General features: G+C 31.2%; 2 protein-coding genes across 2 annotated transcripts in view; one reads left to right on the top strand and one right to left on the bottom strand.

Moving 5' to 3' along the window:
- Window positions 1-25278, bottom strand: part of LOC143049326 (beta-1,4-galactosyltransferase 4-like) — a 262011-nt gene that overhangs the window by 184466 nt on the left and 52267 nt on the right. The window lies entirely within an intron of this gene.
- Window positions 130-24420, top strand: LOC143049295 (protein DD3-3-like). The gene is made up of 14 exons (XM_076222981.1): window positions 130-418; window positions 4867-4920; window positions 5390-5476; window positions 7883-7978; window positions 9044-9182; window positions 11119-11241; window positions 11607-11762; window positions 12260-12465; window positions 13568-13795; window positions 14544-14714; window positions 15606-15841; window positions 16367-16583; window positions 17275-17392; window positions 21086-24420. The coding sequence occupies exons 1-14, from the start codon at window positions 327-329 to the stop codon at window positions 21476-21478; spliced, it is 2316 nt and encodes a 771-aa protein (XP_076079096.1). The 5' UTR covers window positions 130-326; the 3' UTR covers window positions 21479-24420.

Below are 25278 nucleotides of genomic sequence, written 5' to 3' on the forward strand. Positions count from 1 at the left end.
ATTTTTCTACATAATATCTAAATAAAAATTTCTGTTAAAATAAAAATACCAAATTTATATAAATATCTTTTCTTGTATATGTCAAAAGATTTATTGCACTATTTCATGTGGCGGAGAGATTGACAGGTGCGCGGAGAGGGAAGTTGTGTGCAATTTAATCCCAATTAAACGACAATGATACATCATGTACATACGCAAAGATCACGAGATTAACTATTATTGTCCATATTTGGAATGTTGACAACATTGGGATTACTTTATACGTCTGACATGTCTTAAAATTTAATAGATACGTCGAATGATTTGAGAACAGTGAAAAAAGTAAAATGGATAGATCATACTTTCGTTTTAATATTGTTATTTCTGTTCTAGCATATTTACAACTTACAACTGCAGATATTTATTTACATAATCCACGGTAAGATATTAAAGGTTTTTCTGTTCATGTATAATTTTGACCTTCCTATTATTCTATGGTCGTGTTGGTCAAGACATAAAATAGTAATTAAATATTTGTTATGTCTGAATTAGGATGATTTCCTGTATATTTTTCAATTTTATTGGCAATGTTAAAATATGCTCATAGGTAAGAGAACACAAAGGATGGTTTATTCTGGGTTTATTATATGATGCATATATTTGTAATTAAAAGTTACATGTAAACAATATCACTACCAGGGGCGGATCCAGGATTTCCAGTTAGGGGAGGCGCAATTTGTTATGTTCGCCGAGCGGAGCGAGGCCAAAAAATTTTGAAGGCTTTTTTAGGTAAAATTATTGAAATATTCTTCTAAAGGGGTGAAATGTAGATATCTCGAACTATTGTGTGTTAAAATTATAGCGAGGAATTAAAGTTTCAAGCTGAAACCGCCTTAATCCACACCTGACAACAATCTACAGATAGACGGGCGAAAAGACGGACGCCAAGTTAGACGAGACAGATCACAATTACTCACCTGATCAATATGTTTTTCAAACGAAAAGTTCTACTTTTACCAGCGATTTTTAATTGTCCTTTCATACTATCTATTTTTCACTTTTTTGATTTTTGGAGTTTACTGTGTTCGCCACAAACAACTAAAATCAGAATGAGATGCATTTACGCAGTTATATTTATTTTCTTTGGATCCCAAGCATACAGTAATACGGTACAGAATTTGGCTAAATATTTAGGTTGCAAGTGTGAAATAAATATAGACACAGAGATACAAATTAATAAACTAACCTTTCGCTTGAAACAGTATTTCTATCTTTCATTACGGATATTATAAAAGAATCTCACCTGCCGACTGTTTTCTTGACCGTGTCATGATGAAATTGTGAAAGTGAGTAAGCCTTAGGGATGTTTTGGAACTTCGATTATCAAACAAATTGATTATAAAAACCGCAAATACAATGTAACATTTGATTTTACTTTAACTGCTAAAAACCTATTATATCTGTCATCAAATGAAGCTCCGCGTTTGACACCTTCCTTTGAAATTATTTATAGAACTTTAATAAAGCGTAGGTCAGTTGATTAGTAATCACGTTGATTCTGTTAAACTGACTGTTTTATACACGTTGAATGTTAAAAAAGATTGAATGGTCTCTTCTGATACTTAAATATGTTGAAGTCAACCCATGCTTTGCAAATTTTAGGGGGAGGGGGGCGCATGCCTGCCACGCCCCCGCCTAAATCCGCCCCTGACTACATGGTTTTCTAGTATTGACTATTTATGACCAAATTAATTAGATTTAACAAACTTAAATGTAAGTGTTGGCTGTTTATGTACTATAGTTAAGAATAAATTATGTACAAGTTTTCATCATCATTGGAAAGAATTAAGAGAAAATACTGTTTAATCTTGACCTATTTTTCAATTAAACATTTTTTTGGTACAAAAAAATATCTGCAATTAAAAGAAATTTAAAGATACATGTAGACAAGCACTGTGCAAGATCAGAATAAGCTAGACTTGCACATCCCCTAAAAGTAGAGACAGATAGATATGCTCAAGCCTTTATAGATAAATCACAAAGATTATGTAAAAAATGCACCTTAGATACAGTTAAAGACGAAGAACATTTTATATGTCAGTGTCCCCTTTATAACTCTTTAAGACAAGAATTTTATGATAATATTTTAATAGGTTGTAAAAATTTTGAAAAGTTTAATAAGCACAAGTGCCAAATTTAATTGGCTCTTTATTCAAGAAAAGGTATTGAAAAATATTGCTATTCATATTAATAAATGTTTGGAACTGAGAAAACTATCAATATAGTATAGATATTGTTTTATTTAAGACGTTGAGAATATTTGCCTGTTAATAATAGATATAATATTGTTATGCCTTTTTTTATGTATATGGCTCTGATCTGGCTGTGGATTAACATCTAAGAATTGAAATAGTTAAATTCATATTAATGATTTAAATCAACATTATTGTAACAATTATAAAAATCATTGTAATAAATTACTTTGCTCTTCATGGGCCCTTTAATTGGAATAAAAAATATCTTATATCTTATCTTATCTTATATATAGCAATTTGATTATTTTTTGAAAACAGCTGAAAATCATATTTTTAAATTTAAATGTACATATGATGGTTGTAATGCAGGTACTTTCATGACGAATAATTTTAAACTTCTTGCCAAATGATGTTAAGGGTAACTTTTGGTGCATTTTGATAAAATGTTCACTTTTTTTTAGACGATCAATAAATATCGAATCATTTTGACGCATCACGTTATTTTTTTCCAAATATAGCGATAATGAAAATTATTTGAGACTTCTGATGAAATACAGTAAAATTTTAACCAATTTGATGCTTACACGGTAGCCAAAAATTACCGTTTTACCTGTGATGGTAAAATGCATACCTATATCCTATATGTTAATTGTTGCATTTGCCAAAATAAAAATTGTGATGGATTTTTTGTCTTTCCTATGTTCCTATGTTAAAAGTAAGACAAGTACGTAGTTCTAATTTATTACAACATACAAGTGTGTTAAAGAATCAAATTAGTAATCAAGAAATAAATGTTATTGTTACCTTCTTATTGTTTAATCTGTTTTACTTTGGTGATGCATGTACCAATGTAAAAACCACCTTTATGATAATACTGTTTAATCACTGTTAATGTTAGTTGCATATGTGTTTTGCTTGTAATAGACATAATAATAAAGAAATAATATTTTTTATTCGGTATAATAGATCACAAATCCCATTTCTAAACATATAATATGTAAAGACAAAGAATTATATCAAAAGTTTTATAAAATTGAGTGAAAAGTGTAAATAGAAATAATACTTTCATATGCCCATTTAGTGAATTTCTGTATGAAAACTACATATTTGTGGTGTAATAAAAATGGATGGAACCATATAATGCATGTTGTCAGATTGTTTTCTTCCTGAATAATAAAATGAATTAAAGCCTTTTTTATCATTAATATCCCCTTTGGGGCCAAGTTGATAGTTTTTTTTCAATTGTCTTGAGTAACAGACAGAAATTACGAACTGCTATCTTGTTTTTTTTTTATAAAGTTTGTGCCCTATTTGTGATGATAATACATGTACCTTGTTCTATTCATGATCAGTTTTGGAAAATGTTGGAGATGCTATTTTAATCCAATGAAATTAAATTATTAAAACCACCAGCTTTAATTGTTGATTCTTGAGGTTACACTAATTGAATAAAGAATATTACTGTATTACATTTATCATTATCCTGAAGAAAAATATTGTAACATGTCCTGAAAAATGATTGTACCATTCTTTTATGTGAAGACAATTTCCTTTACCAATTTTTCTTGTTTGTTCCCTTTTTGGGTGTTTTGTTAAAGATTTTTAAATAAGAGAATCATGAGAACTAAAGAAAAATATAATAAGTTAAACCCTGCCACATATCCTTGTGCCTCACAAGTTAGGAACTTCCTTAGTTGTTGTCTTGTGTCATTTGTTATTTTTTGTTATTTTGAATTGATGGTACAAAATGTATATGTCTTGACAGTTTACTTATGATCGATATTAACTTTACCTTTACAAATGTATATGATGAATTACTTAGAGTAAGATATTACAAATGAACATGAAAACCACAATTATTATGATTATAAACATTTTAAGTGTGACATCCATAAAACACAAGTACTGCATATTAAATTAGGAGTGCATTATTGATATGACTAATAAGGATATGAAAATTTAGGCCAAGTTAAAAGAAATTCTAATAGAAAAAAGAATAAAGTCAAGTGCCCAAAAATAAACATTTGCTTTTCTTCTTTTTCATACATGTACATTGTATCAATAAATATTTCGACAAGTCTTAACTAGTGTGCAGGGAAATCAATGTTTTATAAATTATTTTGGTTGATGTCTCAAAGACTGGTAGGAAAAATTCAGAGTAAGAAATTAATACACAATGTGTCCAAAGTACATGGATGTTCCACTCACACTATCATTTTCTATGTTCAATGGACCGTGAAATTGGTTAAAAAAGCTAATTTGGCATTAGAATTAGGAAGATCATACCATAGGGAACATGTGTACTAAGTTTCAAAGTGATTGGACTTAAACTTCATCAAAAACTACCTTGACCAAAACTTTAACCTGTAACTCCCACTTTCATTTTCTATGTTCAGTGGGCGGTGAAATTGGGGTCAAAAGTCTAATTTGGCTTTAAATTAGAAAGATCATATCATAAGCAATAATTGTACTATGTTTCAAGTTGATTGGACTTCAGCTTCATCAAAAACTACTTTGACCAAAAACTTAAACTGAATCGGGACAGACAGATGCATGGACGAACAGATGGACACACAGACCAGAAAACATAATAAAAAGAACTTATGAAAAAAATGTTACTTTTAAATTTCAGGGGAAGTAACAATAGATTAGATGAGGAGGCCAGAGAAGTTCAAAATCCAAACAGGTAAATTATGTCAGATATGGTGACTTCTGTCTCACACTCATAGCAAGGAGGGGTCGAGAAACAAACAAATAAGCACTGTTAAAGTCAATGTTTTGTTTGAGTTATATATGAGGAAAATTAATGATTTCTCAAATATTGTTAATTATATCAGATTTTGAGTTAAGCAAAAAAAGATATGTATTCAAATTATATCTGAATCTGTAAAAAAATTAAACTTTGTGTGTACACTTAATGATAGATTTTGTTTAATTAGCTTATCTTTAGTTTTCAAATAAAACAAACAATCTTTATCCATCTGATTCGTCTTATTGCTCTAACAAGTACTCATGAACTTGCAATTATTTAAAAGTTATTCAAATATCTGAAATAAGACAAGATATTATATACATGTACAATGTATATTAGGCTTCTGTATATTCATATGGCTAATTAAAAGCGAACAACAATGCTAGATTATTTTATTTTACAGAATGTTTGATTCACAAAACAATAACAGAGGTGGATATAATGTAGGAGGACTACTTTATTATGCTGGATCTACATTACCAATAGAATGGTCAGATTTATATTATTTTTATTATAGCTTATTATTCATGTTTAAGAAATGATTGATGCAGCTATACTTTATTGTAGTTTTAACCTGGTTAGCATTCTTTCGTGATTATTTTTGCCCAAGTCATAGTGAGTGCTAAAATAACATGAATATAATGCCTACCCATGTTAAAACTACAATAAAGTATAGCTTGCATCAATTATTTTGATTCTGATTAGGACAATTAAGGTAATTTCTACATGTATGTCCGATGTGTATAAGGATAAAGTAATTGTGTAGGCTTTTCCATGAACCTCCCATTTTTGTTTGTAAAGAAGCAAAGAGCTGGCACTGAGGAGGGAGGAGTTTTTGAACAGCTAGCATGAATGGTTGTCGTATCTGGGTCAACTATGTCAATTCCGGAATGCAACACATTACAGTCATCATAAATGAATTAGTAACAACATGTGCATCATTTAAGAGTTCGGAAGTGTTTTAAGTTAATGAAATATATTAAATGCATGCCAATTTGATAAAATTCAGTATTCTGCAGTAGTCAATATACGCATGTGAAAAAAAAAAAATTATTGGATTTAGAGCATGGGTTTCTATACTATTAAACGAGAAGACCTCATTTTGTGTGTCGCTTCTCTTCTTTCCACAATAAAGTAATCATCATGCCTCTATGTCCTATAGGTACACTGCATAGTCGCATTTGTCATCCATTTTTATGATTATTCAGATTGAGTTATTTTGGGATAAAAACAAGAAAAACCACATCCGGATATTGATTCCGTCATTGGGCGAAATTTTAAGTCGTATTAGACTTCCGGTTTGCGTTTTTCTGTATTCTTTGAACATACATATACTACGAATAAAGTGTATTTTCTATCTGCTATCTTTTTCAAGTTCACTATCCACGGCGGTCACAGAGTAAACTAAAAAGAGATAGAGTCTGTATAATATAGAAATGACTGCCGTTGATCGATTAGTAACTTAGGATGAAAAATTTTGTCCTGCATTTTTTTTTAGTTGTAATCTCTGTCCTGCCTTTTTATTTTTCACTCTATTCGGTCCTGCCTTTTTTTTTTTTTAGTTTATCCTGACTTTTTTTTACCTAAATTGTCATCCTGCCTTTTTTTTTAATTCAAAATTCCTGTCCTGCCTATTTTTTTCAAATTTCATCCTAGCCCCCCCCCCCAAATAACAATCAAATGGTAGCTCCCTTATTTATAGTAATGAATGTTCATTATATACAGTTAAGCGTTAAAAGTATGCATGTGTTATTAATGTTAATACCAATTAAAAAAAAGTGAAGGAGGAGCAGGGCTAGGAAAACAATTGTCCTGTCCCAAAGCACCTGATTTTTGATACATTTTCTGAAATTCTCCATCAATTAAATCTTTTACAAAAATTCATTATAACAAAAAAAAATGAAGGTGTGGTATGATTGCCAATGAAACAACTCTCCACAAGAGACCAAAATGACACAGAAATTAACAACTATAGGTCACCGTACGGCCTTCAACCATGAGCAAAGCTTATACCGCAATGCAATGTAAAACAATTTAAACGAGAAAACTAACGGCCTTAATTATGTACAAAAAAAATGAACGAAAACAAAATATGTAAGGCTTAGACATAAACAAACGACAACCACTGAATCACAAGCTCCTGACTTGAATGTTCTTAAAATACTAAATGTATGATCATATTGAAATTAATAGAAAACAAAAAAATGGGAATTTGGGAAATAAAGGAGGGATAAAAAAAAAATATCCTGTCCCTAAGTACCTATGACTTTTGATACTTTTCCTGAAATTCTCCAGTCATTAAATCTTTTGCAAAATTCTTCCTACAACACTTTACATACCTTCAACCGCGCTCTGATTGCCCGCGATTTCGCGGGTGTGTTCTAGTATTCATAAAGCGAAAGAAGCACATCATATTAGAATTTGAACTAGAATATCACTCAATCTGCTGTCTATTGAATCATACTGGTTCATATGTAGAACAAGTGACATTATCAATGCTATAATAGTAATAATTCATTGCATTTTCTTTTTTTATGCTCCAGCCGTAGGGAAGAGGGCATTAAGTTTTAACCTTGTCTGTCTGTACATCCATATGTCCCAAAGTTGGTTTCCGTTCTCTAACTTTAGTTTTCTTAAACCAAATGTTATGAATTGTATTCAGAAGACTTATATGATAAATATAACATCAACACCATTTTCTTCCTAATTTCTGCAATTGTCATATTAAAAAAAATAATATTAATCCTGTTTAAAAGTCTTCAGAAGCCTTACTTCTGAATATATATTTAAAATTTGCCTTAGATTTTTGGAAAATCTATAATCCAAACACAAGTACATATGTAACTGTCATTATTTGTAAGTGATTAGCAATGATTGAAGGTAACTTCTATTACAGGACAAATCAGCATTCCTGTATGAACCCTAATGCCCATTGTGAATTGGTAATACAGTATATGTGTGGTGACTTAGTGAGAGATGGAGCATCCAGAGGGTTAGTTGTATTTAAGGCATTATACATGATGAACAGAAATTTCTGTCTGGGCACCATATTTGGTCATTTATTTGTTAAATGTGTTTGCAAGACAGGTACAATATTTTACATATAGAAGGACTTAAGAAGGATATTGTATTTTAAGTAAACTTGAAGATTAAGATAAACAGCATAATCCATAGCTGTTACTTTGATTTATATTTTTGCCTGAATTGCATCAACCATATGTTCTTGCTTATCCAGTTTTTTTAGATGAGTTATGCATGGCACCTCAGACACAATATTTTTCAACTATTAGAGAAAAGAATTTGTTCCAAATATATTTTAATGTGACAGTGGATGTCTTTCCTTTTACATTTTAAATTTTATTCAGGTACACTACAGTAAATGAATGTTTTCTTATGGAGGGATCAACAAATAATGTAATAATTGTTTCAGATTTTTCATAAAATAAAGTCAATTTTTAAATTTTAAAGCTTTAAATGTCATCTGTCTTTAGAGATAACTACATGTAAGGGACATTAAAAGAAATTGTAGAGACTGTGTTTTAATAGACAGGAGTTTTTTTTTGGTATACTGTTACCTGTTGTCCACTCTTTGTACAAAACTAGAGAATGTTTTATTCAGATAGCAAGAAATTGTATGGAATATCTTTGATTCAATGGACAAAAACGCCCATTTGTTGTAAAGATTTTCAGTAAAATTAATGGTAAATATACCTAGTGAAAGACTTTATTTTTATGACCCTTTACATTTATGACATTTATGACGAAGGCATATAGATAAAACCTTGTCTGTGCTTTTTGATATAGGCTATTTGATATAGGCCTTTTTCAATGAGGAAAATATAATGTCTAGTCAGTTAGAGACTTTTTTCCTTATAGAAGTAAAAAAATCTGAATGTTAAAGGGAGATAACTCTGCCTCCAAAATGATTTACCTGTACCATTAGATAAAAACAACACTTGTATCATAGTTATATAAGTAAGTAACCCTGACTGAAATGTTCATTTTTTTATTTGTTCCAACAATATATACAGATTTAAAGTTCAATTTTATTTTTCAGTACAATACGAACAGAAAATAATCAATGTAGAAACAATGATTGCAACACAGATTTTGAATATGGAATGAATGAAAACTTTGAGTATTACCAGAACTGTAGATACAGGTTGAGAAATAAAGGTCTTTTTATTGCTGACCAGGTAAGACAGTCAAGTATTACTCTCAAGAAGTGTGAAGAGAGTTGTAGAAGATATGCATAAAGAACAAAATTAGTGTCCACCTCTGCATCAATTGTGATATGATTTTCTTTTAATTTTCAAAATTTAAATGCCAGTCTTGCTTATTTTTAATATTTAAGATTAATCTGCTGAAAGAAGAGAATTTGGTATTGCAGTGGATAAGATGGTTGAATCTGTTTCTCTAATGATTTTTAGTCAACATTTAGGCAATAAAAACTGATTTTCTATTTGATGTCATTTGGCATAGTCACCTTTTTTCATGGCAACATAGTACATAATGTAATTGGCAAAATGATGATTTTAGTCGCTAAAAAATGTGAAAATCTCAAAAACTCAGCAGCGGACTGACTTCGTAGCAAAGTCAAGTCACCATCAAAATTATTTCAATGGAGACGTGTTGTGATTAAGAAAAAACAACCAAATCAGCTCTAATGAAAATTTGATAAGTTATAAAATCAACACAAATGTCATACACCCATACAGATCTTTGTCATATAAAAGCACAGCAGGTATATTTTTATTGCATATATAAAATAATTTCCTTAATTTCATAGATAACCCAGAAAAATTATAAAACAGTAACATTTTTTATACGACTGCAAAACAATTTTTTGCATCGTATAATGGTATTATGTTGTCGTCGTCCGAAGACGCATTTAGTTTTGGGACAATAACTTTAGATTTGGTTTATGGATCTCTATAAATTTTTACGAGAAGGTTTTACACCACTAAAGGAAGGTTGGGATTGATTTTGGGGGTTATGGTCCTAATACTTTAGGAATAAGGGGCCTAAAAGGGGGCCCAAAATAAGCATTTTTGTACTTTTCAAACACTAACTTGTGTTTAAGTGTATGAATCCCTCTGAAATTATACCACAAGTTTCCATACCATGAAGGGGTGGTTAGTAATGACTTTAGGGGGTAATGGCTCAAAATGTTTTGGAATTAGGGGCTAAAAAAGGCGAAATTAGGGGCAAAAAAAGGGGAAAAACTAGGTTTTCCGGACAATAACTTTAGATTTAGTGAATGGATCTCTATAAATTTTTACCAGAAAGTTCAATACCACTAAAGGAAGGTTGGGATTAATTTTTGGGGTTATGGTCCCAATAGTTTAGGAATAAGGGGCCAAAAAGGGGGCCCAAAATAAGCATTTTTGTAGTTTTCAAACAATACCTTGTGTTTAAGTGTATGAATCCCTCTGAAATTATACCACAAGTTTCCATACCATGAAGGGATGGTTAGTAATGACTTTGGGGGTTATGGCTCAAAATGTTTTGGAATTAGGGGCTAATAAAGGCGAAATTAGGGGCAAAAAAGGGAGAAAACTAGGTTTTCCAGACAATAACTTTAGATTTAGTGAATGGATCTCTATAAATTTTTACCAGAAGGTTCAATACCACTAAAAGAAGGTTGGGATTGATTTTGGGGGTTATGGTCCCAATAGTTTAGGAAGTAGGGGCCAAAAAGAGGGCCAAAAATAAGCATTTTTGTAGTTTTCAAACATTCACTTGTATTTAAAATCTGTTCAAGGTTTGACTTCTGCGGTGATATAAAGCTTTGCCCTGAGGAGCACCTGGTTATCATATATGAAGCAGTTACCAATAGAGCACTTTATTTTAAAAGTTTCTCTCATCCAGTTAATATAATGACTGTATCAAGATTTTCCCTTCTGTTGTTAGGAATAGATGACTCAGCAGATTCTACAGATATCTTTGATAGCCATGCATTTATTTTAAGTGGTAGTTTTGTGGCGTATAAATTGTGCATTTTACCTATGTTAATTATTTGGAATTTTTCAGTACACCAGTCAGCCTATCAAAGGGTAAATGAGTCTTCAGTCTAAAAGACAATATGTTAAAATGACAGCATGTTAACCAAATTGTGTTCTTCCTTTTCAGAATTTAGCAGGAAATCGTAAATATGCTAGAAATACGAGACAGAACCCTACTGGTAAACGTTATGGGTATGAGTGTCCTGAGGAAAGAGACTATTATCCTTACTGGGAGCCATCCCCATGGAAGGTTAGTTTTGTTTTATTATAGAATTATTAAACACATATATAATGATATAAAAGGTTACTTATTTCTCTGCAAATTTTTTGCTCACCTTTCCCCTTTGTTGAATTTGTACATAGAATAAGGTAGGCGACACAGGCTATTTTTAGCAAAAAATCATTTAATCTAGAAAACATACAATCCTTTCTTGGTTTTAAAGTTTTTTTTAAATTTTGAAAGCACTTCAGAGCATATGTTTGTAATAGGGTTGAACATTTTTTTAATAAACACAATAGTCATCATTTTGAAAGTAATTATTGACTATTTCTTGCTTTTACTTGCATATAATTAAGTTTGCTAAAAAATGATAAACTTGTAGATTTTATTTTTAGGATATTGTTGTGATGACAAATGATGCTTCAAGATGCCCATTCTATCAAGAAGAAAGTCAGAATGTAAAATCACGCTGGACGTGTGTTGTGCCAAAAAATGTAACAGAAAAGTACACAGGAAAATTTGACATTCCAAACAATGAGGCAGATTGTAAGGTTAGTTGGGTGTATACTTTTTGTACAAAATTCAATGTTTAAGATGAATAGGGTAGGGCAATAGACGTGTTATACTGTACATTTGTAGTGAACTTTGATAGGGCTGTTATTAGATAATGTATAGTTGTAGACAATAGATGATTTGACTGCATTCTAAGTAAAGTTAGTGTGTAATTGTGGATTAAAGGTAGGGTTATAGCCTTACCTTTTGAAATGTGTGTGTATTTGTATAGGTATACTAACATTTTCATTTTAATTTAGTGAACATTAATACATGTATTGCCTAATAAATTAATATAGAGTTTAGATGAATTGGATATGAATCTATACTTATAAGTATAATATGTGTACAGTTAAAAGGGATTTAAGTGGTTAGGTAGATTAATCATAGAAATGACAGCATTTATGAACTGGTTTATGTCAAATTAAAAATGGTTTATGGTTTACTTACATATATAATTTTTGAAATATTACATGAGTCCTACATTTTTTGTCAGGCCTTTCGTTATCCTAAGAATGATCCAAATGGTGCCAAGGCTTTATGGACAGAAATTGCATCTCACGGTATACCAGCCCCTGATTGCAGAGAATCACAATTTTCAAGAGACAATCATCTTGGTAATGGTATAGGTGGACAACCATTAGTTTACAACTGGACCATACCAAACACCCTCAACCATGAACAATGTGTAATGAGAATGAGGTGGGTAAAAAGAGAGATGAGTGTTCAAATGTCAATCTCAGATGATGATATGATTTTGACCTTTAATGGTTTACTTTTACAAATTGGGACTTGGATGGAGAGTTGTCTCATTGGTACTACATGTTTACCACATCTATCTATATACATTGTGTCAAGTGGCTTGTAAAAGAGAAGTGGGGGATATCAAAAGGGATATTCAAACTCATATGATGACAAACAACAACACATGGTAATAAACAACCAAAAATCAAACCACAGTATTTAAATCACAACAGAGAAAACTAAAGTCTGAGCTCCAAAATCTATTCAACTATTTATTTGATGAAACCTAATAATTTGTGAATTGCACTATTTTTTAACTCTTCCCATAAATGGTTTTTGCTAGGTTGCTCTTATAAAAGTAAACTAGATAAGTTTTGTGTTACTGATAACTTTTCCCCAAACATGGTGAAAATTTATGTTTTTCCTTGCTAAGTTCTGCTAATATCTCAAAGTTATGATACAAGAATAATGAAGGGACTGAGTAGGGATATATATAGATATAAGGTACAATAAAGATTTCTAATATGACTTGTGAATTTTGCTTGCAAACAACAGCGTCATAAAATTCTCACATTTCTATATTTAGCACATATTTATTTATGTCATCTCCTGTTTTTGCTTACCAAACTATAGTGTATGAAAAAAGATCAGCTAAAACCCACAGTCTCGCAAGTTTTTTTGTAATGCATTTTAAATCTATAAATTATTTATTACATAGACACATTTTTTATGGAATTATCTTCATGGTTTTATGATTCTGTGAAAAATTGTTTTCACTTCTTCTAGCCAAAAATGTTAACGAAAGTTTTTATGCCCCACTTACGATAGTAGAGGGGCATTATGTTTTCTGGTCTGTGGGTCTGTTCGTTTGTTCATCCGTACTTGGGACACATTCTTGTTTTTGATAAGACCTTCTGTTCTAGTGACATTCCCTGGTTATGACATCATTTTTGATAAGCGAAATTGTCTAACCGTCATGCAGTCTCTTATTTTACTCTCTATCCTAAAACCACATGTTTTTTTTTTCTCAGAAATACAACTTATTAATTATACACTGTAGGTACAATATATCCACTGGTGATTATGATGGTTGGAATACTTCATCAGGTAATATCGCCTCAGCCAATGAAATATTTTATAAAAACCTTGGATTTAGTGAAGCAGATGCTGCATCAGACAGAGGCTATGTATTTGAAGACAACCCTGAAGTAAAAGTTTTCAATGATCTAGGTTTGGAATTGGAATTAGCTGTTAATACTGCACAATTTGGAAGGACATTTCAAGATAGGTAATACTAAAATCTGTTTACACTTTAAAAAAAAGCCAGTTAAAATTAATTATGGAATTGATCTAGTTATAGATTAACAGTATTGTTTGGAATTAACAACTATTATAGCTGAAACTGAAATAATAATCATTATATTACTGTCATTATCAAATCACCTTTGTGGTATTTAAATACCTATTGCCTGACCAGTATAAAAAATTGTCAATACAATTTGTCCATTTCAATTGCACAATAGGTATTGTGAGAACTCATCAACAGGTGGTCATTTAACTACCCAGTAAAAAATCTTCACTATTCCTTAAAGGTAAAATTTAAATGATTGATAACTAGCTTGCTTTTCTCGTGTATTATGACCAATGTCCTGAATAGACTATTCTATTTAGATATGGGACATTTTAAGCCATTTCTTTTTGTGTCTCTAAATAGTCAAGATGGAAATGTCAATCAGTAAATTTAGTTTATAAAAAGAAAGTAGATATATGTTTGCTTCATGGTGTTTTTAATGTGGGATGTATTTTAAGTTTCTGATTCCTGATATGGAATTAAAGTGTTTGTGAAATGGATTTTTTTGGATAGCCCATCTAATTGTGAATAATTCTACAAGATGAACTATGTGTGGCTTGGTGTTTTCTAATGGGATATATTTTCATGTTATATTACGATTCATATTGTTTTCACTTTTCAAAAACCTGAAATATTTCAAATAATGAGCTCATAGTAATTCATGTCTATAAATAATATTTTGTAGATCTTTCATATTTGCTGTGCGTCCACAGCCTAGTGAGACCAGTGGAAAAGCCATACATAATCTAAATGTTAGAGGAAAGAGAGGAAACATTGTAGAAGTGTTTCCTTCAGTAGAGTATGATTTTGTACCCAATAATTTAGAAGCTGCAAATGGCGACTACGTCCACATTCAGTAAGTATTATAATGAAGTTGTCCAATGGATATTTTTTAAATACTTGACTTGAATATTTTATAAGAAATCATTGTTCTCTTTAGATAAATACATTTCCATTGAATAGATGCATCAAAAGATTTCAATCATTTTGTTTGGAAGACAGCAATTTGCCGTTTTAGAATCTAATGCATTCTGGGTAATATATTGAAAAGTGTACACCAAAACGTTGTGATTGGTTAAAAAACGTTCTAAACAATTGAAATTCAACCAATGACGTAACATAATTTTCATTTTGGTGTACGAACAATGAGATTACCCATAGTCCTCTGGTTTCTGAAAAGGCGAATCAAGTGGTGTTCTTAAGAGATGTTTTTATATTCCAGTGAAATGCAACATTGATGGCTTGCTCTCCATGACAACATTAGAACAATGAGTAGAAATATAGAAATGAAAATGAAATTTCATGCCCTACCTACGATAATAGAGGGGCTTTATGTTTTTCATTCTGTGTGTTCATTTGTTCATCTGTCTGTCCTGCTTCAGGTTTTTGGTCAAGGTAGTTTTTGATGAAGTTGAAGTCTGATCAACTTGAAACTTATGATATGATCTTTCTAATGTTAAAACCAAATTAAAGTCTTGACCAAAATTTCATGGTCCACTTAACATTGAAAATTAAGCCTTTTAAAGTAGCAATGTTCTTGTTATGTTACAGATGGACAGGGTCCAATACAAATAATGTTTTTGTTATGTTACAGATGGACAGGGTCCAATACAAATAAATGGACAGGGTCCAATACAAATAATGTTTTTGTTATGTTACAGATGGACAGGGTCCAATACAAATAATGTTTTTGTTATGTTACAGATGGACAGGGTCCAATACAAATAATGTTCTTGTTATGTTACAGATGGACAGGGTCCAATACAAATAATGCAGGGAATGATGGGAATGGTCAGCAAAGGTCAGATAGAAACAACATTGTCCTGCTCAACTCGCAGGTCTACCCTGAAGGCAATGGTGTTCAGTTTGGTCCTGGTGCAAAATATGGACATTACGGAACTAATTATCCCATGCATCTTGATAATTCTACATTCTTAGGACTATCTAGAGAAGATAGAGAAAGTCTGGCCTTTAATGTTCCAGGTATTGTACATTTTATAAGAAGAGGTATCAAATCTTTGAAATAAACTATGCGAATTTTCCAATAACAACAGGTCACAAAACTCTATGATTATACAACCTCAGCAAGTCCATAAGAAATCATGCTTGAAAATATGTTCTAACATCTTTTGAATATATTAATTTTGTTTATATTCCAATAAACCATGACAAGTAAAAGATATACTGATATTTGATCTGTATTTAAGTATACAAATTTAAGTAGTTTTAAAAATATATAATGTATTACTGACAACTTTCTTTAAATTCAGAATTTTTTGTATGATTTTGTTATTGTGATGGTTTAACTATGGTCAAAAACGCAAGATTATTTATTGAGATTTTAGAAACACAGCGTAGAATCATGCTATCAAATTGACAAATGCTGGATTTTATAGATTTTATAACAATGCAAAAACAACTCTGTCACAATTTTCCCATAAATTAAAAAATCGTAAAAGTTTTCATACTAACAGTACTTGTACTCATTCTGATCTCTTTTGTTGTTAGGTGCCTTTGGAGGAGAACTATCACAGTTAGATGATTCTAGCCCTTACTTTAATCTTGGAATAAGACAAATCAGTCAGCTGGGGACCTTTCATTACATGTGTACTAGAAACAATGACTTCTCCAATCGTGACCAGAAGGGACGTATAATGGTATCCAGTAGTCCAACTGTATATGAGTCCATTGGTTGGATGGGAGGACAGCTCAAAGTCGCTGATAGGTACTTAATTATAAGATACCCCATAGTTTAAGTATTAGTTTAAACATACTCCTTTAGTTTGAATAACTTTGGTTTGATATAATTTTGATTCATTTATAGATAATTGGAGGTTTATTTATAAAGATTCTGCACTAAATTCTTTATTGTTTTATAGTATTACAACTATATTGAAAAGATGCAGATAACTGAAACCTCAATTTGTTTTTTTTTTTCTGCGAGACAAGATGCATGATTCCTTAGGGTTTCACAGCATTTCAGATCAAATTTATCTTTAGCATTTTGACACTGGATGTTGTATCTTTCATTTCAGGTCAATTATGATTACTGAGGTATAAATAAAAAAAATCATATTTTATCAATATCGAAAGACTTACTGAAAATTCAGAAATTATTGCGATGTATTTATTATTGAGAAAAATGCGACAGGGTTATAATTGCAATAATTTAAACTTTGAAATTTTTTATTTGAATTAAACAGGATTTTTCTCAATATTGCAAAAAAAAAATAAAATCACATTTTATTCTAAAATGACAAAATTGCAATAATAAATGGACCCAATAATTTCTGAATTGACAATATTTTTGGTTATTCCTTGCTAAGTTAGCAGATCCTCTTTCGCCAAATATAGCTGTTTGTTAGACACAGTGTCCATTAAACATTTTACTTACATCTGATTAATTTTTTATATAGTAAAGCATGGGTAAGAGTTGAACGAGGAACATTCAGTAAGCTGAATACACTAAAACTAAAAGAATGGAATTCAAAGGACGGAGAGAATCTTATGAAGTCTAAAGGAGGAGCTATAACTGTGAGTATTTTTATTAGATTTCAATCTAGGTCACTGACCCAGAATTGTAAATTTCAAAAATGTAAAAATTTTAGCACTGGCAAAAAAAAAAAAAATTTATATAGAAAAGGGTGTAACATGGCTAAGTTTATGATTTATGAAATATTTAACAAGCACTGTTTTACTTTTTAGCTCACCTGGCCGAAAGGCCAAGTGAGCTTTTCTCATCACTTGGCGTCCGGCGTCCGTCGTCGTCCGTCGTCATCCGTCGTCGTCGTCCTGCATTAACTTTTACAAAAATCTTCTCCTCTGAAACTACTGGGCCAAATTTAACGAAACTTGGCCACAATCATCATTGGGGTATCTAATTTAAAAAATGTGTCCGGTGACCCGGCCAACCAACCAAGATGGCCGCCATGGCTAAAAATAGAACATAGGGGTAAAATGCAGTTTTTGGCTTATAACTCAAAAACCAAAGCATTTAGAGCAAATCTGACAGGGGTAATATTGTTCATCAGGTCAAGATCTATCTGCCCTGAAATTTTCAGATGAATCGGACATTTCGTTGTTGGGTTGCTGCCCCTGAAATGGTAATTTTAAGGAAATTTTGCTGTTTTTGGTTATTATCTTGAATATTATTATAGATAGAGATAAACTGTAAACAGCAATAATGTTCAGCAAAGTAAGATCTACAAATAAGTCAACATGACCAAAATGGTCAGTTGACCACTTTAGGAGTTATTGCCCTTTATAGTCAATTTTTAACCATTTTTCGTAAATCTTAGTAATCTTTTAGAAAAATCTTCTCCTCTGAAACTACTGGGCCAAATTTAACCAAACTTGGCCATAATTATCATTGGGGTATCTAGTTTAAAAAATGTGTCTGGTGCCCCGCCCAATCAACCAAGATGGCCGCCATGGCTAAAAATAGAACATAGGGGTAAAATGCAGTTTTTGGCTTATAACTCAAAAACCAAAGCATTTAGAGCAAATCTGACAGGGGTAAAATTGTTCATTAGGTCAAGATCTAGCTGCCCTGATATTTTCAGATGAATCAGACATTCTGTTGTTAGGTTGCTGCCCCTGAAATGGTAATTTTAAGGAAATTTTGCTGTTTTTGGTTATTATCTTGAATATTATTATAGATAGAGATAAACTGTAAACAGCAATAATGTTCAGCAAAGTAAGATCTACAAATAAGTTAACATGACAAAAATGGTCAGTTGACCACTTTAGGAGTTATTGCCCTTTATAGTCAATTTTTAACCATTTTTCGTAAATCTTAGTAATCTTTTAGAAAAATCTTCTCCTCTGAAACTACTGGGCCAAATTTAACGAAACTTGGCCACAATCATCATTGGGGTATCTAATTTAAAAAATGTGTCCAGTGACCCGGCCAACCAACCAAGATGGCCGCCATGGCTAAAAATAGAACATAGGGGTAAAATGCAGTTTTTGGCTTATAACTCAAAAACCAAAGCATTTAGAGCAAATCTGACATGGGGGTAATATTGTTCATCAGGTCAAGATCTATCTGCCCTGAAATTTTCAGATGAATCGGACATTTCGTTGTTGGGTTGCTGCCCCTGAAATGGTAATTTTAAGAAAATTTTGCTGTTTTTGGTTATTATCTTGAATATTATTATAGATAGAGATAAACTGTAAACAGCAATAATGTTCAGCAAAGTAAGATCTACAAATAAGTCAACATGACCAAAATGGTCAGTTGACCACTTTAGGAGTTATTGCCCTTTATAGTCAATTTTTAACCATTTTTCGTAAATCTTAGTAATCTTTTAGAAAAATCTTCTCCTCTGAAACTACTGGGCCAAATTTAAAGAAACTTGGCCATAATCATCATTGGGGTATTTAGTTTAAAAAAGGTGTCCGGTGACCCGCCCAACCAACCAAGATGGCCGCCATGGCTAAAAATAGAACATAGGGGTAAAATGCAGTTTTTGGCTTATAACTCAAAAACCAAAGCATTTAGAGCAAATCTGACATGGGGTAAAATTGGTCATCAGGTCAAGATCTATCTGCCCTGAAATTTTCAGATGAATCAGACATTCCGTTGTTGGGTTGCTGCCCCTGAAATGGTAATTTTAAGGAAATTTTGCTGTTTTTGGTTGTTATCTTGAATATTATTATAGATAGAGATAAACTGTAAACAGCAATAATGTTCAGCAAAGTAAGATCTACAAATAAGTCATCATGACCAAAATGGTCAGTTGACCACTTTAGGAGTTATTGCCCTTTATAGTCAATTTTTAACCATTTTTCATAAATCTTAGTAATCTTTTAGAAAAATCTTCTCCTCTGAAACTACTGGGCCAAAGGAGTAGGTCCGGTAAGGACTCATTTTGGCCTCAAATTTCAGTTTCATCTGACGAAAGATTTTGACCACTTTTTAAAGACTTAAGTGTCTATTTCACTTGATTTAATTAGTATAAGTGAAAGATTTTAACTGATTTAGTCATTAAAAACGATCCGATTCGAGCTCAAATATGAAAAATCTCTCAAATATGCAAAAAAACGTCACTTTTCAGATGGTTTTTGTCAAAAATGAAAGTGGCCGCATCCGTGTTCATCTACAACCTTTATATATGTTATGTATTATCATAAAATACAACTTACATTTCAATATTAAGGATGAACACGAATGCGGCCACTTTCGTTTTACAAGGAAACCGTCTAAAATTTAACTAAAATGATAGAATTTTGAAGATTTCAGTAATTTAGCACGACTAAATGGTGCTACAACCCGATATATGTGCATTGTATTGTCAAAAACAGCCCATATTTATGTAGCAGAAGCATTCAACTGTCCAATAAATAACTAAAAGTTTAAATTTTAACAATTTTGTAAAACTGTTATATTTTGGGGCCAAAAAGGGGTCTTACCGGACCTTCTCCTTTAACCAAACTTAGCCATAATCATCATTGGGGTATCTAGTTTAAAAAATGTGTCCGCTTACTCGGCCAACAAACCAAGATGGCCGCCATGGCTAAAAATAGAACATGGGGGTAAAATGCAGTTTTTGGCTTATAACTCAAAAACCAAAGCATTAAGAGCAAATCTGACAGGAAGTAAAATTGTTGATCAGGTCACGATCTATCTGCCCTGGAATTTTCAGATGAATCAGATAATCGGTTGTTAGGTTGCTGCCCCTGAATTGGTAATTTTGAGGAAATTTTGCTGTTTTTTTGTTATCTTGAATATTATTATAGATAGAGATAAACTGTAAACAGCAATAATGTACAGCAAAGTAAGAACTAAAAATAAGTCACTATGACCAAAATAGTCAATTGACCCCCTAAGGAGTTATTGCCCTTCATAGTCAATTTTTAACAATTTTCTTAAAATTTTAAGATTTTCAATAACATTTTCCACAGAAAGTACTGTGATATAGAGATAATTGTAAGCAGCAAGAATGTTTAGTAAAGTAAAATCTACAAACACATCACCATCACCAAAACACAATTTTGTCATGAATCCATCTGTGTCCATTGTTTAATATTCACATAGACCAAGGTGAGCGACACAGGCTCTTTAGAGCCTCTAGTTACTCTCATGAAGATTGATTTAACAAAAATAAAGATAATGTTTTTTGGTTTTGCACATGGTCTCATCTATACACTTATTTCACACATTGGCTTTTGTATTATATATCATATTCTATTCATTTACAAACATTTTATGAATCTTTTTATTAGGTTGGTGATGATTTTGCAAGTGATTTTATTGTTTTGGCTCCAGAAACTAAACTCACAGATAATGGTAAGAAAGTTACTGTTGGGATAACCATTAATGAGGATGCTAGTGATATTGGTATTTATAGGTCAAATACAGAAAATTTTGCTGGATGGACAAAGGTTGATGCAAACATCAACGGTAGAATGGCAGAATTCCAAACTGATCAGGGTGGAGTTTTTGTTGCCAGGTCCCATACTAACATTGGACCAATTATTGGGGTAGTAGTAGGATTATTAGTTGTAGCATTAATTGTCATAGCAGCAGTGGTTTATTTTAAGAAAAATCCAACAAAATGGATGGCTATGAAAGGAAATGCTAAATATGTTGAAAAATCTCTCTCAAACAAAGTATAAAAATAACATGCTTCTGTATTAATTAATAAATTATATTAAATTGTAGAAACGGGGTAATATGTTTTTGTATTTTGAATTATCTTATAACAATAAGAGTAAAGTTAGTTATATTATCTCAAGTGGAGAATAGACATTTGCTTTTTGATTTTCCATTGTACCCAAAAGAAAATGAAATAAAAGATATAACACAAAATTAAGGAAATGACCACTCTTTGATTCATCAGTTAGAATGAATTTAATAGGGTTCTCAAAAGTAACCTGTAAAAGATTTCATTGAATTTTTTTTTTAGAAAGGATTGATTTATATTCAGTATTTTCAAGAATTGGCATAATTATTTTAAATATCAAATACTCAGTATTAAGATAAAATATGATTGTTTTATATCAATTAACTGATGTTTTGTAAATGATTTTGAGCATATCATGTAATTGTTGACATGTCTCCTATCAGATTTGACTTTTTTCTGTTTTTATGGTGAACATGCTATATTGTGATTTCTACACAGGTTTTTGTGTATTTTTCTGTTTAAACAGAAAACAGACCAACATTAAGTACATGAAATTTTAAAGAAAATACTTGTCATCAATGATCATTTTGAGATTTTTTTCTATGATGTGGTTTTCATTGAGGTTAAGCCTGACGTGGGATTGGCTGATTTTTTTAAGCGTGACACCTGAAGGTCGAATAATTGAGCTTAAAAACGTGAAACAAAGTTAGGCAGGACACAGGAAATTCAGTGGCGGATCCAGAAATTTTCATAAGTGGGGGCCCACTGACTGACCTAAGAGGGGGCCCACTCCAGTCACGCTTCAGTGATTCCCTATATAAGCAACCAAATTTTTTCCCAAAAAGGGGGGCCGGGCCCCCTGGGCCCCCCTAAATCTGCCTCTGAAATTACATTATTATGGCAACAAGAAGCAGGATACAGGATTCTCACTAAACAATAAGCGGGATATGGGATCAGACCCCCCTCCCCCTTTCCCCAATGAGACCCCCTATTAAGGTACCAAACACTAAGTGCAATAATATTAAAATGGGAACCAAGAACTACTGTGGATTCATTTATTTTCAAGGGTACCAATTTTCGTGGATTAGGGAAAACTTGCATGTTCGTAGATATTTAATTTCATGGTTTCGATGCAGTCTACATTCAAGCCTATAGCAAATTTGTCATTCGTGGAACATTTAATTTCGTGGTTCACCTGTAACCATGAAATCCACAAATATTGGTATTCAACAAAATTTAATGAATTCACAGTATATAAAATATTGGACAGTAGAACAGTCATTACCAAAACACGACTCTCTGCATTCCTTTATAAACTTGTGTTTATAAACTTTATCATATCAAAAGCTTTTTAAAGCTTTTATGTTAATTTACACATATATTTATTGTGAAAATGGGCAATTAATGTTTTGAGTTGGCATGTAACCATCTTGATTTAAAAACTACACTGTTTTTCTATAATATTTTTTTTATATGTCTGCACAGGTATTTATTGCTTGTTGTCTTGGGTTTACCAAATGAGATTATTTAATGAAAACAAATCTATGTATTATGTTATTTAATGTAGAAATCTGTTGTAAAAAAATAAACACATATCTATGCAAAACTTGGAACAAACTAAATGTTAGTAAACTTAATAAGTTTAAATTTTTTTGAATCAGTTATCTTTCTTAAATTATTGTTATTTTAAATCATGTTTATTATCTCATGAACATACATTTTAGAGAGAATAGAATTTGACTAGTAATAAGCATGTTTGTTTTTTAAGTCCCTTTACTTTTAATAAAATATAAATTAGTCATGTTTCTTAATTAAGTTCATTTACTAAGTCGGTGCATTTCTTTTATTTCTCATTTTAAAAATGCAAAGAATGAATGCACCTACTATCAGCATCATAATTTATATAATATGAAATTAATTTTTAGCTTTATATTTTTTAAACAATAATTCTATTTTAGTAATGTAACTATTTCCTCACAGAAACTAAATTATAAGTATTTTATAATGTCAAGTAATCTCAGGGATTCTTAGAAATCATGCATTGGCAAAGTATTATACAAACAATAATTATCAAGTTTATTAAAAATGTATAAAATTTTCCAGTGCTGTTAGTATGAATAATCATCAATGTATGTGTAAAGGTCTGTAGACTATATATCTGATATTGGTAAATACACGTGAAATATGATATTATTATCATTGAATAGTTTTCTTGAATTCAAACGCTTATAAAATAAATGAAATTGATATAGAACTACACAAGTTTATTTTTAAGTAGATCTTTGTGTGTTATTTTATCTGACTGAGAATTCATAGAATCAAGGAGTTGTATAGTATATAAATTATATAGTATACCAATCCTTGATAGAATGATCTCTCATTATATTCAATGTTACAAATTGATTAAGGCTTAAAATGTAATTATGCAATATAGAAAAAAAAAAATTTTAACAATAAATAGCTGCGTCAGATAGAAATCGACCTTGTGCAAGTGCATGTACACATATATATATATCTAAGACTTTGGTCGATTTTGGAATAACTAAGATATAAAAGCTGCATTTTGGTCCGTTTAAAAGTGTTGTCTTCTTATGAAAACCTTCTTTGGAACAATTACAGACTTTTGGTAGAATTTTTTTTAACCCAAAATAGGTTAACAGAGGTATTGATTTTCGTTTGCATAAGGTCGATTTCTATCCGACACAGCTCAAATGATAAACATTATCGATTCATTTTTGCGAATGTATTTGTTAATTTTGTATCTGTAATGTTACATGAAGGGATATTTGTTAATTTTGTGTCTGTAATGTTACATTAAGGGATATTTGTCGCAGTCATTATATAACAGTTTGTCAGATTATGTAATGATATGTTTATATATTAATGTTTTATATATGAATAGCTGCTGGTCAGCAATAAAATATTTTTACTTAATCATTGTTTATTATTCTGAAATATTAGTATATATTAATATAAGTAGAAAATAGCAGATGTACTTAACATTTACAAAGTACATTCTAGAAAAATATGTCCTTTCACATGGCTAGTTTTGGAAAAATTTCTTTGAACAATCCCTATGCCAACAATTGGTATGGTAATGGACTATTATAGTAAGTTTTGTAAAAAATATATATATCCTAGAATGGGAAGTTCATACACACTACTATTTTTTCAAAGGTAAACAAAAATAGATTGTGCAAGATCTTTTCAACATTTATATGCCTCAAACTTCTGTGAGTTTAAATTTTTGCTTACTAGTATATTCTGTACTACCAATCTTTTCACTTATAATTCAAATTCATCGCTATCCATGTGTATACTAGGAACATTCCCAAGTTATGTCGCTATGAGATGAAACATAGAAATCATATCTGGGACTAGTATGTAAACAAAACAAAAATTTATGAATATTATATATCCCAAAAAGAGGCGTGATTTGTGAAACAGCTGTATTTACAAAGTGCAACCTCTAAACCCGACTTGTAAGTCAATGTTCACAATGGAGTGGGGCAATGTATCCACACAGTGGAGACGACTGTGGACGATTGATCTAAGTACATGTATTTTAACTACAGTATCACTAACCTGTCAACGCTAGAGTTGCAAGTTGGAGGCCAGCATTTGGCAGGTGTGTTTGAATCTAATCTTAATTGAGCCTGTCAAGGCCTAGTTCTTTCCAGGAATTTTTCTTTACCAATGAAAACTAGCTGTTATGTAATAAATCAATAATGCTCAAAGTGGCATTAAAACACCAAAACATCAATTCACATAGTTGAACGAACATGGCTGTTT

Source organism: Mytilus galloprovincialis, chromosome 1, assembly GCF_965363235.1.
Source record: "Mytilus galloprovincialis chromosome 1, xbMytGall1.hap1.1, whole genome shotgun sequence".
Classification (NCBI taxonomy): domain Eukaryota; kingdom Metazoa; phylum Mollusca; class Bivalvia; order Mytilida; family Mytilidae; genus Mytilus; species Mytilus galloprovincialis.